We start from the raw sequence: 14,601 nt of genomic DNA, 5'->3' as shown, positions 1-14,601 counted from the left end.
TCAATCATGTCCTATACCATCTCACCCCAAGCGAATATAAGCATAGAAGAGTATGGAAAATTGATCTTTGAAAATGTAAGAAGTGCCTTGCGAAACGCTTCCCTAGGCGTCTGACAATAATATAGTGTGAAAATGATCTTTGGGGAGATACTTTTTCAACTTCCCTCCACAATGAAGAAAAACATAAGAAATATCGAGAAGATTCGTGTTAAAATCATTAATCTTACCCTTCTCTCACATTTAACAGCATATGTTTACAAGAAAGACTGCGACCAAAATATACCATTTATATATCTGTATATTCATCCAACTATCCGTTTATCAGTCAATCCATCTAACCATCTCTCCATTTATCTATCCATCATCTACCTATCTATCCTTCTATCCCACTCTTTGTCCATCTCTCTATGTATCTATCCATCCATCTTTCTATCCATTCATTTGTGAACCCATCTGTCCATCAATCAATCTATTCTTATAGCTTTCTATCGATCAAACTTTCTATCCATCTGTAAAAACATCTATCCATCTACCTACCCATTTATAAATTTATCTGTCCATACACCTACTCATCTTTCTATCAATTACTACTCTTCTTTCTATCCATCTAACCCACCAACTATCTATCCATTATCTATCAATCATTCTACCAATCCACCCATCGATCCATTTGTCTATCCACCTATCTATCTAGCCATCCACCTATCTATCCAACTATCTATTCATTTACCTATCTACTATCTGTGTATAGACTCTATCTCTGTCTCTGCGTCGGTCTGACTGTCTTTGAGTCCGTTTGCCTGTCTTTTTCTTGTAAAATATATAATTGTCTAAGGTGTGCGTGGTGGCCAGCGAGAGGAGCTTAGTAGGGTGAAATACTAAAAGAAAATATATAACAGTTACCCCTTACTTTGATAAAGGACTCTGGCTTGAGAAACCTTTCACGATGTGCAAGAATCGCCAGTTTTATGCGAGTACGGGCACATTGTCGACAGCAGGAAATTGCTGTTAATTTTATAAATAAATTATAAATAAATAAATGTTTATTTAGGTAAGGTACATACATACAAGAAATTTTTACAAAAATTGCTAGGTTTATAGACAGTAGATAATTGTTTATAATCTACAGTTTACAGTCTATAAATAGATAGTTATAGATAAGTTTTTATCAAACTTAGTGAATAATGGTGCACATTACTATATTGTTTTGAAAGTTTGCTTTGAAAATATTTTGCTGTGTAGCCGGGGGGCAGCGGGCCACCCTGACAAGTCTATGTTCATCCCATACCCTAGACAATTCCCTCTGCCAATCTGGGTGATTCTATTCCAAAGCGAGTTACCTCCAACTTTGAACACACAAACATACAGAGAAACAGACCCGTTCGCTCCTATGGTATAGAGTTATGTGTGCTTACATGTGCTTACATCATGTTAGAATCATATATTTTGTCATAAATTGGTACCTTTTCAATAAACTCTCTATCGACTCAAACACAGTATAAAACAAGAACAAACAAAATATTTCTGCATGATAAAAACACAACCGCTTTAACGAAAACAAAACATACACATCACTATAGACCCCTCCCATCCACCACGAACGATAAAAAAACCCACTCAACTTTCCAGATTAAAAAGAAAAAAGATTGAGTTACCCTTGTGAGGCGAGCCTGCTGCCGTTCCCTTCCGCTCGCCACAATAGCCACAATCTAAATAAATGTCTTCTTGTAGTCTCTGTTATGTGAGAGACTGTACAGTGCAGGGTCACTCAGCTGTTTTGCGGTTATGGTTTCATGGTGATACAGTATGGCTTTGATTAGCATATCCTGCAGTCATATGTAACTGTTATTTGTGGTTCAAACATTACTGTATGAGCCGTTTGGGTTACATGTTGGTATTGAATGTGATTCATGATTCATTCAGTAACTGAATATTTCGGTTTACAGATCGTGTTGTCCTTGATGCTGTGGTTCTTAGATCATGAAGCAGCTGGATGCTGGCGTTGGTGATGGAGGCAGCAATAAAGATGGTGTTGGTGATGGAGGCGACAATAAAGGTGGTGTTGGTGATGGAGGCAGCAATAAAGATGGCGTTGGTGATGGAGGCGACAATAAAGATGGTGTTGGTGATGGAGTCAGCAATAAAGATGGTGTTGGTGTTGTAGGCGACAATAAAGATGGTGTTGGTGATGTAGGCGACAATAATAAAGATGGTGTTGGTGATGTAGGTGACAATAAAGATGGTGTTGGTGATGTAGGTGACAATAATAAAGATGGTGTTGGTGATGTAGGTGACAATAAAGATGGTGTTGGTGATGTAGGTGACAATAAAGATGGTGTTGGTGATGTAGGCGACAATAATAAAGATGGTGTTGGTGATGAAGGTGACAATAAAGATGGTGTTGGTGATGAAGGTGACAATAAAGATGGTGTTGGTGATGTAGGTGACAATAAAGATGGTGTTGGTGATGTAGGTGACAATAATAAAGATGGTGTTGGTGATGTAGGTGACAATAAAGATGGTGTTGGTGATGAAGGTGACAATAAAGATGGTGTTGGTGATGTAGGCGACAATAAAGATGGTGTTGGTGATGAAGGTGACAATAAAGATGGTGTTGGTGATGAAGGTGACAATAAAGATGGTGTTGGTGATGTAGGCGACAATAAAGATGGTGTTGGTGATGAAGGTGACAATAAAGATGGTGTTGGTGTTGTAGGTGACAATAAAGATGGTGTTGGTGATGAAGGTGACAATAAAAATGGTGTTGGTGATGAAGGTGACAATAAAGATGGTGCTGGTGATGTAGGTGACAATAAAGATGGTGGTGGTGATGAAGGTGACAATAAAAATGGTGTTGGTGTTGTAGGCGACAATAAAGATGGTGTTGGTGATGTAAATGACAATAAAGATGGTGTTGGTGATGTAAATGACAATAAAGATGGTGTTGGTGATGTAGGCGACAATAAAGATGGTGTTGGTGATGATGGTGACAATAAAGATGGTGATAGTGATGATGGTGAGGAGATACCAGCAACCCTCATATCCAGGCCAATATTACACTGAGGCTGTAAATGGTGAGAACTCGTCTGATGATGAGCAGTTAGCTTAGTTTACGAGGCCCTCTCGGGGTCTACTGTGTGTAAACCACTTCAACTTGAGAATAAAACAGTGTGTGTGTGTGTGTGTGTGTGTGTGTGTGTGTGTGTGTGTGTGTGTGTGTGTGTGTGTGTGTGTGTGTGTGTGTGTGTGTTTACTCATATAGATGAGCTCACCTAGCTGTGCTTGCAGGGTCGAGTTATGCTCCTAGCCCCGCCTTCCGAACATTTTTAGATTAATGCAATGACTCATTTCTCAGGCTTTTATCATATTTACATTTAAAACGTTGAATGGAATTAGCTGCAACGACTTCCACGTCCAACCTGTTCCACTTGGCAGGGTGGACAAAGACAAACTATTTAGCACGGATGAAACACGAACAAGTTGACACAGGTAGAAACTTAGTACCCAAATGAGACACAAAAACATTAGAAAGATTTGGTTCTGAGTTAGAGTAATTAACAAATGGAATGCATTAAGCAGTGATGTTGTGGAGGCTGACTTCATACTCATTTTCAAATGTAGATTTGATAGAGCCCAATAGACTCCAGAATCTGCGCACCAGCTGATTGACAGTCGAGAAGTGGGACCAAAGAACCAGAGCTCAACCCCAGCAAGCAGAACTAGGTGAGTATAGCTAGGTGAGTAGCTCAGGCCCCAGTGCCCAGGTCCCAGTGCTCAGGCCCCAGAGCTCAGGCCCCAGTGCTCAGGCCCCAGTGTGCAGGCCCCAGAGCTCAGGCCCCAGTGCTCAGGCCCCAGTGCTCAAGCCCCAGAGCTCAGGCCCCAGTGCGCAGGCCCCAGAGCTCAGGGCCCAATACCCAGGCCCCAGTGCTCAGGCCCAAGAGCTCAGGCCCCAGTGCGCAGGCCCCAGAGCTCAGGCCCCAGTGCTCAGGCTCCAGAGCTCAGGCCCAAGTGCTCAGGCCCCAGTGCGCAGGCCCCAGTGCCATGGTCCCAGTGCTCAGGCCCCAGAGCTCAGGCCCCAGTGCTCAGGCCCCAGTGCCATGGTCCCAGTGCTCAGGCCCCAGAGCTCAGGCCCCAGTGCTCAGGCCCCAGTGTTCAGGCCCAAGAGCTCAAGCCCCAGGCCCCAGAGCTCAGGCCCCAGTGCTCAGGCCCCAGTGTTCAGGCCCAAGAGCTCAGGCCCCAGGCCCCAGAGCTCAGGCCCCAGTGCCCAGGCCCCAGTGTTCAGGCCCAAGAGCTCAGGCCCCAGGCCCCAGAGCTCAGACCCCAGAGCCCAGGACCCAGTGCTCAGGGGCATGAGAACTGGAACGACTCGGGCACCAACGGGTCCAGTAATGCTATATAATATATATCCAGTAATGCTATATAATATATATCCAGTAATGCTATATAATATATTTCCTGTAATGCTATATAATATATTTCCTGTAATGCTATATAATATATATCCAGTAATGCTATATAATATATTCTGTAATGCTATATCATATATATATATATATATATATATATATATATATATATATATATATATATATATATATATATATATATATATATATACAAGCCTGAATGGTCCCCAGGACAATATGCAACTGAAAACTCATACCCCAGAAGTGACTCGAACCCATACTCCCAGAAGCAACGCAACTGGTATGTACAAGACGCCTTAATCCACTTGACCATCACGACCGGACATAATGAGGTGATAGCCGAGGCTATTTGAACCACCCCACCGCCGGCACTCGGATAGTAATCTTGGGCATAGCATTTTACCAAATCAGCTCATTCTTTGGGGCACACGTGAGGAACACAAATGCGAACAAGCCTGAATGGTCCCCAGGACAATATGCAACTGAAAACTCACACCCCAGAAGTGACTCGAACCCATACTCCCAGGAGCAACGCAACTGGTATGTACAAGACGCCTTAATCCACTTGACCATCACGACCGGACATAATGAGGTGATAGCCGAGGCTATTTGAACCACCCCACCACCGGCACTCGGATAGTAATCTTGGGCATAGCATTTTACCAAATCACCTCATTCTTTGGGGCACACGTGAGGAACACAAATGCGAACAAGCCTGAATGGACCCCAGGACAATATGCAACTGAAAACTCATATTGTCCTGGGGATCATTCAGGCTTGTTCGCATTTGTGTTCCTCACGTGTGCCCCAAAGAATGAGGTGATTTGGTAAAATGCTATGCCCAAGATTACTATCCGAGTGCCGGCGGTGGGGTGGTTCAAATAGCCTCGGCTATCACCTATTTGTATTACCAGACCAGATAAAGGTAGGGGTATAGTGGTTTTGGACAAGTTAGAGTATGTGAATAAGGTTGAAAGGTTGTTAGAAGACCCCTCTAAATTTACGTTAGTTGATATAGACCTTTATATATATATATATATATATATATATATATATATATATATATATATATATATATATATATATATATATATATATATATATATATATATATATATATATATATATCCTCTAATGCTATATAATATAAATCCAGTAATGCTATATAATAATGTTAAACTTTAAGGCTCAACATAACATAACTCGGGTCAAGCTCGACAACCAAGAAATAAATTTACATAATGACTGGAAGTTGCCTTATGGGCACAAGAGCCAAGAGACGACGATGGTTACCAGTTGAGTCAACGTTATCATCAGTAACTCAACGTTGAATCAACTTTGGTGACGTTGTTTTGGCGTTGAATTGCCATTGATCTTGGACATTGTGCGCAACGAGTTATCAATAGTTGATAAATTAGTGAAATTATCAATCGTTATCAAATTTTAACACACTGATGAAAAAACATCAGTATCATGAGGCCATCTTGACTAACTCTTTGTCACAATAACAATCATTCACTCGACATTCACTCTAAATGATAACAGACTCTCGAGTCACTTTTTTAATAAGTGCACTCTAAACAAGAAAACTTTCTCACTCACTAAATATGCCGGCGAATCACTGGACACAAAGAATGAATGTGATATTTTCTATCTGTTAATTTAGTGACCTAGGAATATAGTTACTATCACGCATGAAGGCTATCATGGTACAGTACTTAGTGGCAAAGGAAAAATGGTTAACAAAAACTTATCCAAATCAGCCAACAAAAAGTTTATTTCTCAAAACTGTTCCAACATTTCCCAGGAATTCCTATAACTTTTGGCCGGAGTAAACTTACGCTGGTGACATACTAAGTATTCCGCCAGTCAATGGCCTTTCCTCTTCGAGTATTAATTGGGCAGGAAATCTTAATAGAGTAAGTTAGGTTCCTCTTTTTCGTTTTATTTTACAAACAGATTTACATCAATGTTGTAATGATTAACTCTTGACAGATTTTAATTTGCGTTCTGAACTTATTGATGAGACAAGTGGAATGCGCTGAAAGAAGAGTTCTTGAAGCTAACTTAATCCACAGCTTATAGGCCAGGGTAAACAGAGAAATAGGAAGATTGGATAGTTAAATTATAACTCAAGGAATACAACACCAATGATTCTTCACCCACTTTTTAATCAAATGAAATTGATGTCATATTTTTCTTTCGTTATTAATGTTTAGGAGTTGTGTGTGTGTGTGTGTGTGTGTGTGTGTGTGTGTGTGTGTGTGTGTGTGTGTGTGTGTGTTAAGCAACATTGATGTTGGGGCGTATTCACCTAGTTGTGCTTGCGGGGGTTGAGCTCTGCTCTTTCGGCCCGCCTCTCAACTGTCAATCAACTGTTTCTAACTACTACTACTATTTTTTTTTCACATCACACATACACACACACACCAGGAAGCAGCCCGTGATAGCTGACTAATTCCCAGTTAGTTATTTACTGCTAGGTAACAGGGGCATAGGGTGAAAGAAACTCTGCCCAATGTTTCTCGCTGGCGGCCGGGATCGAACCCGGGATCACAGGATCACATGTCCAGCGTGCTGTCCGCTCGGCTGCCTGGCCCCAGTAGAATGCGCGCTCGTGTGTGTATTCACCTAGTTGTATTCACCTAGTTCTGCTTGCGGGAATCTAGCTCCGCTCTTTCGGCCCGCCTCTCAACTGTTATTCAATCCACTGATTTTTTCCTCACACCACACACACACACACACACATACACACACAGGGATTTTTTGAGGAGATGGATATTCAGGGCTGTGAAGGTTTCAGTGACTACATAGCAGGTACCGTAACAAATGTAGGGAAAAAAATTTATAGTCGTAGTCATATATAATCCACCACCAAATGACAGAAGACTGACAGGATGAATGACAGAAGAATGACAGGAATATGATAGAAACAACATGGCCACCATTAACATAATAGAAAGAGCAGCTTCTGTTGCTAGCAGGAATGGATCTGGACTACTAATTATGGGAGACTTCAACCATGGGAAGATAGATTGGAAGAACAGAGACCCGCATGGAGGACCAGAAACATGGAGGGCTAAGCTGCTGGACGTGGCAACAAGAAACTGTCTAAGCCAGCACATCACAGAACCAACAAGAATGAGAGGAGAAGATGAACCAGCAATGCTTGATTTGATATTTTCCCTAAATGAGTGGGATATAAGAGAAGTTAAGATGGAAGCGCCCTTGGGAATGAGTGACCACAGTGTATTGAACTTTGAGTACCTGGTAGAGCTAGGACTTATCTCCCCCCAAAAAAGAACTAGGAATCAAAAGGCTGGCATACCGAAAGGGAAATTATGAACAGATGAGAAGTTTCCTAAGTGAAATACCTTGGGACACAGACCTCAGAGACAAGTCTGTACAGGGTATGACGGACTATGTTACCCAAAAGTGTCAGGAGGCAGTAAACAGGTTCATCCCGGCCCAAAGGGAAAAATCCGAGAAGCAACAGAAGAATCCATGGTATAATAGGGCATGTATGGAAGCGAAGAAACTGAACAAAAGGGCGTGGAGGAACTTCCGGAATAACAGAACACCAGAAAGCAGAGAGAGATACCAGAGAACCAGGAATGAGTACGTCAGGGTGAGAAGAGAAGCAGAGAAAAGTTTTGAAAATGATATAGCAAACAAAGCCAAGACCGAACCAAAGCTACTCCACAGTCACATCAGAAGGAAAACAACAGTGAAAGAACAGGTATTGAAACTTCGAACAGGCGAGGACAGGTATACAGAGAATGACAGAGAGGTGTGTGAAGAACTCAACAAGAGGTTCCAAGAGGTCTTCACAATAGAACAAGGTGAGGTCACTGTGCTAGGAGAAAGGGAGGTAAACCAGGCGGCCTTGGAAGAGTTCGAAATTACGAGAGAGGAGGTCTAGAGACACCTGCTGGATCTGGATGTTAGAAAGGCAGTTGGTCCAGATGGGATCTTACCATGGATACTGAAAGAGTGTGCAGAGGCACTTTGCTTGCCACTCTCCATAGTGTATAGTAAGTCACTGGAGATGGGAGACCTACCAGAAATATGGAAGACGGCGAATGTGGTCCCAATATACAAAAAGGGCGACAGGCAAGAGGCACTGAACTACAGGTCAGTGTCCTTGACTTGTATACCATGCAAGGTGATGGACAAGATCGTGAGAAAAAACCTGGTAACACATCTGTAGAGAAGGGACTTCATGACAAATCGCCAACATGGGTTCAGGGAGGGTAAATCTTGCCTTACAGGCTTGATAGAATTCTACGATCACGTGACAAAGATTAAGCAAGAAAGAGAGGGCTGGGCGGACTGCATTTTCTTGGATTGTCGGAAAGCCGTTGACACAGTACCGCATAAGAGGCTGGTACATAAGCTGGAGAGATAGGCAGGTGTAGCTGGTAAGGTGCTCCAGTGGATAAGGGAGTATCTAAGCAATAGGAAGCAGAGAGTTACGGTGAGGGGTGAAACCTCGGATTGGCGTGAAGTCACCAGTGGAGTCCCACAGGGCTCTGTACTCGGTCCTATCTTGTTTCTGATATATGTAAATGATCTCCCAGAGGGTATTGATTCATTTCTCTCAATGTTTGTGGACGATGCTAAAATTATGAGAAGGATTAAAACAGAAGAGGACAGTTTGAGGCTTCAAGAAGACCTAGACAAGCTGAAGGAATGGTCGAACAAATGGTTGTTAGAGTTTAACCCAACCAAATGTAATGTAATGAAGATAGGTGTAGGGAGCAGGAGGCCAGATACAAGGTATCATCTGGGAGAGGAAATTCTACAGGAGTCAGAGAAGGAAAAAGACTTGGGGGTTGATATCACGCCAGACCTGTCTCCTGCAGCACATATCAAGCGGATAACATCAGCGGCATATGCCAAGCTGGCCAACATACGAACGGCATTCAGAAACTTGTGTAAAGAATCATTCAGAACTTTGTATACCACATATGTCAGGCCAATCCTGGAGTATGCAGCCCCAGCATGGAGTCCATATCTAGTCAAGGATAAGACTAAACTGGAAAAGGTTCAAAGGTTTGCCACCAGACTAGTACCCGAGCTGAGAGGTATGAGCTACGAGGAGAGACTACGGGAATTAAACCTCACTTCGCTGGAAGACAGAAGAGTTAGGGGGGACATGATCACCATATTCAAGATTCTGAAGGGAATTGATAGGGTAGATAAAGACAGTCTATTTAACACAAGGGGAACACACACAAGTGGACACAGGTGGAAACTGAGTGCCCAAATGAGCCACAGAGATATTAGAAAGAACTTTTTTAGTGTCAGAGTGGTTGACAAATGGAATGCATTAGGAAGTGATGTGGTGGAGGCTGACTCCATACACAGTTTCAAGTGTAGATATGATAGAGCCCGATAGGCTCAGGAATCTGTACACCTCTTGATTGATGGTTGAGAGGAGGGACCAAAGAGCCAGAGCTCAGCCCCCGCAAACACAACTAGGTGAGTACAACTAGGTGAGTACACACACACACACACACACACACACACACACACACACACGCACACACACACACACACACACTGCACCCCCCCCCCCCCCTCCTGCCTAACTTTATCAAAACATATCAGGAAAAGACATGAAATGGCCGGAAGATGCAACAGGGACAAAGGGAATAGTCAAAGTGACCAAATAAACAAAATGTTATCCTAAGTTCTGGAGGAATTCAGGAGGGAGATACATGAAATGTGGAATATAATTAACAACGTGCAAAGTGAGCTGACATCAGCAAGGGAGGTGGTCAAATCCCTCACAGTGAAAAAAAGAGGCCGAGCATCAGATTATCATCCAAAGGGAAGGTGGGAATGTTGCATTGGAAGGAAATGCCTCTGTACATGAAACATTTGCAGAAAGACGTAGAAAGTGCTAAAAAGCAATGGACTCAGTGAGGGAGGTAGCCATGCAAGCAGCTACCTCACAGAAAGCAGCAAGGTGCACCAGTCAACTACTGGAGAGAAAAAAATCCATGGTAATTGTAGGCATCAAAGGATCCAATAGGCAAGAATGGAATAGCAAGGATAGAGAGGCAGTACATGGGCTACTGAAAAGGGTTACAGATGAAAGGGGCTGAACAAAACATTGAGATGGTTTTCAGGTTGGGGTGGTACAACAAGGACAGGTGGTGTTTACAAAGGAGGCCACGAAGGAGGTTATTCTAGAAAGGAAGAGTCGTCTACAGTATGTGGAGGAATACAAGAAAGTATTCCTGCAGAGGGACAGGACGAAGGAGGAGAGAGTCAGGGCAGCAGAGGCAAGGAGGAAGCACAGGGACACAGGAGTAAACCAGGAAATCGCAACCCCAACACAACAGTTCTGGAGACAAGAGGGGAACTCACAACCAGCATCCCAGCAACACCACGGGGAGGGAAACTCCACCACCCCCCCTCTGCATAGAAACCCTCCCTTCCCCTCACCCTACCTGCCCCCCACCTAAATGCTCACCCAACCCCTCCCTCCCTCCCCCCCCCCACCCCATTCTGACCCTTTCACCCCTCCCTCATTCCCACCATGCCACCCCCCCTCCCACCTTCCCAACCTGTCCCCCGTCCACCTTCATCCCAGACCCTCCCTATCCCTCCTCCCACCTCACCCTGTATCCTCCATGTCCCCCTATCTCCTTAACCTTCACCCAACCTGTCCCCCCTTCCCTTGAACCCCAACCCCAAAATCCTCTGAGACCCTGCAAACCACCTCACAGATCTTCTCACCCAGGGAACAGCTTCCCCACCAGCAGAATGTTCGCGAAGAAGGGGACAAGAAAATGAAGAGAAGAAAGTGAGCTGTAAGCCAATGTGCACTAACATAGATTTGATTACAAATAAAACAAGTGATCTTGGAGAATGGGCACTAGAAGAAAACTCAGACATAATCGCACTAACAGAAACAAAGCTTCCAAAAACCATAACAAAAGCAGTGTTTCCACAGGACTAGTATGTAGTGAGGAAAGAGAGAGACGGGAGAGGAGGAGGTGGTGTAGCTTTGCTGATAAGAAAAGGTTGGAGTTTTGAAAAGATGGTAAATCAGAACTGTGAAAGTTTCAGTGACTACATATCCGGCACCATAGCAACTGGAGGACACAAAATGATAGTAGTAGTCATATATAACCCCCCACCGAACGACACAAGAAACAGACAGGAATATGAGAGAAACAACATTGCCACGATCAATATAATAGAGAGAGCAGCTTCTGTGGCTAGCAGGAATGGATCCAGACTACTAACCAAGGGAGACTTCAACCATGGGAAGATAGATTGGGGGAACAGAGACCCACATGGAGGACCAGACACATGGAGAGCTAACCTATTAGACATGGCAACAAGAAACTTTCTAAGTCAACACGTCAAGGGACCAACAAGAAAGAAAGGAGAGGATGAACCAGCCTTGCTTGATCTGATATTTACCCTAAATGAGTCGGATATAAGGGAAGTTAAGCTGGAAGCCCCCTGGGAATGAGTGATCATAGCGTATTGAGCTTTGAGTACCTGGTTGAGCTAGGAATTATCTCCCCAAAAAAGAACTGGGAAACAAAGGGCTGGCATACCGAAATGGAAACTATGAGGAGATGAATAAATTCCTAAGGGATATACAATGGGACACAGAACTCAGAACCAAGTCCGTTCAAGACACGATGGACTATGTCACCCAAAAGTGTCAGGAGGCTGTAAGCTGGTTTGTCCTGGCCCGACAAGAAATAACAGAGAAGCAAAAGAAGAATCTGTGGTTTAATTGGGAATGTATGAGAGCAAAGGAGCTGAGCAAAAAGGCATGGAGGAACTTCCGTAATATCAGAACACCAGAAAGTAGAGAGAAGTACCAGAGAACCAGGAACGAATATGTTAGTGTGAGAAGAGCAGCTGAGAAAAGGTATAAAAATGATATAGCTAATAAAGCCAAGACCGAACCAAAGCTACTACACAGTCACATCAGGAGGAAGACAACTGTGAAGGAACAGGTGGTGAAACTTAGGATGGGTGAGGGCATCACATCATCACGCCCTTCTCTTCAGTTCCTTTGCTTCCATACATGCACTATTAAACCACAGATTCTTCTTTTACTACTCGGTTTTTCCTTTCGGGTCGGGATAAACCTGTTTACAGCCTCCTGACGCTTTTTGGTGACATAGTCTATCATGTCTTGTACGGACTTAGTTCTGAGTTCTGTCTCATGGTATATCCCTTATAAATTTTCTTATCTCCTCATTATTTTCCTTTCGATATGCCAACCCTTTGTTTCCTGGTTCTTTTTTGTGGATATAAATCCTTGCTCTATCAGGCTTCAAAGATCAATACACTGTGACCACACATTCCCAAAGGGGCTTCCAACTTAACTTCCCTTATATCCGATTCATTTAGGGTAAATATCAAATCAAGAATAGCTGGTTCATCCTCTCCTCTCATTCTTGTTGGTACCTTGATGTGTTGGCTTAGAAAGTTTCTTGTTGCCACGTCCAGCAGCTTAGCTCTCCATGTGTCCGGTCCTCCATGTGGGTCTCTGTTCTACCAATCTATCTTCCCGTGGTTGAAGTCCTCCATGATTAGTAGTCTGGATCCGTTCCTGCTAGCTACAGAAGCTGCTCTGTAGGCTATGGCCACCATTATATTAATGGTGGCCATTTTGTTTCTCTCATATTCATACCTGGGTCTTCTGTCATTTGGTTGGGCGTTATATACGACTACTAATATAATGTTTGTCCTCTAATTGCTATGGTACCTGTTATGTATTCACTGAAATCTTCACAGCCCTGAACAACCATCTCTTCAAAATTCCATCCTTTTCTTATCAGCAGAGCTACACCACCTCCTCTTCTTCCTTCTCTCTCTTTCCTCACTACATAGTAGTCCTGTGGAAACTGCATTTGTTATGGTTTTCGTTAGCTTTGTTTCTTTGAATTCTATTACGTTTGGGTTTTCTTCTAGTGCCCATTCTCCAAGTTCACTTGTTTTATTTGTAACCCCATCTATATTAGTGTACATTGCCTTGAAGCTCAGTTTCTTCTGTTCATTCTCTTGTTCCCATCTTGGTGAGCGTTCTGCTGATAAGGGAAGCTGGTCCATAGGTGTGAAGATTTGGGAGGTAGTTAACAGGGTCTCAGGGAATACTAGGGTAAAGGGTGGGTGGGGGGGGGGTGAACGGAAGGGGGGACAGGGAGGGTGTGGGGTAAGGAGGGAGGGGGGACCATGGAGGACATGGGGTAATGGCGGAGGACAGGGTTTGGTATGGGAAGAAGGAGGAGGGATTTTCTCTGGTTTTCTCCTCTCACCATGTGCTTCTTCCTCTGCCGCCATCTTTTGTCCTCTCCCTAATGAGGAATACTTTTTTGTATTCTTCCACATATTGCAGATGGCTCTACCTTTCAAGAACATCCTCCTTTGTGGTCTCATTTGCAAACACAATCTTTACCAGGCAGTCTCTGCCTTTGTTGTACCAGCCCAACCTGAAAACCTTCTCAATGTTTTTTTTCAGCCCCTTCCATCTTTAACCCTTTTAATATTCCATTCACAGCCTATCTGTTCTTACAATTCCATTATTGCCTATTTGATCCCTCCTGTTCTTTGATGCCTACAGCTACCGCTGATCTTTTTCCAGCATCTGACTGGTGCACCATGCTGCTTCTTGTGAGGTAGCTGCTTGCATGGCTACCTCCCTCACTGTGGCCATTGCTTCCGAGCTCTTTTTCAGTATTTCCAGAAATATTTCATGAATAGAGGCATTTGTGTGTAAGTGTATTCACCTATTTGTACTCACCTACTTGTGCTTGCAGGGGTTGAGCTTTGGCTCTTTGGTCCTGTCTCTCAACTGTCAATCAACTAGTGTACAGATTCCTTAGCCTTATGGGCTCTGTCATATCTACATTTGAAACTGTGTATGGAGTCAGCCTCCACCAGATCACTGCCTAATGCATTCCACCTGTAAACTACTACGACGCTTAAAAAATTATTTTTAACGTCACTGTGGCTCATTTGGGTACTCAGTTCCTACCTGTGTCCCCTTGTTCGTCTTCCACCCGTGCTGAACAATTGATCCACGCTGTCAATTCCTCTGAGACTTTTATAGGTAGTAATCATATCTTCTCTAACTCTTCTGTCTTCCAGTGTCGTGAGGTTTAGTTCTAATAATCTTTCCTCGTATCTC

At 43.4% G+C, this 14,601-nt stretch overlaps 1 protein-coding gene across 1 annotated transcript; it reads left to right on the top strand.

Annotated features, from left to right (window-relative positions):
• The first annotated feature begins 1,980 nt into the window (after positions 1-1,980).
• On the top strand, positions 1,981-4,399 carry LOC138353056 (uncharacterized). Its single transcript, XM_069305695.1, has 2 exons — positions 1,981-3,016; positions 3,765-4,399. The coding sequence occupies exons 1-2, from the start codon at positions 1,981-1,983 to the stop codon at positions 4,397-4,399; spliced, it is 1,671 nt and encodes a 556-aa protein (XP_069161796.1).
• Positions 4,400-14,601: the final 10,202 nt, after the last annotated feature.

Source organism: Procambarus clarkii, chromosome 56 (assembly GCF_040958095.1).
Source record: "Procambarus clarkii isolate CNS0578487 chromosome 56, FALCON_Pclarkii_2.0, whole genome shotgun sequence".
Taxonomy (NCBI): Eukaryota; Metazoa; Arthropoda; class Malacostraca; order Decapoda; family Cambaridae; genus Procambarus; species Procambarus clarkii.
This window is presented reverse-complemented; position numbering and strand designations above follow the sequence as displayed.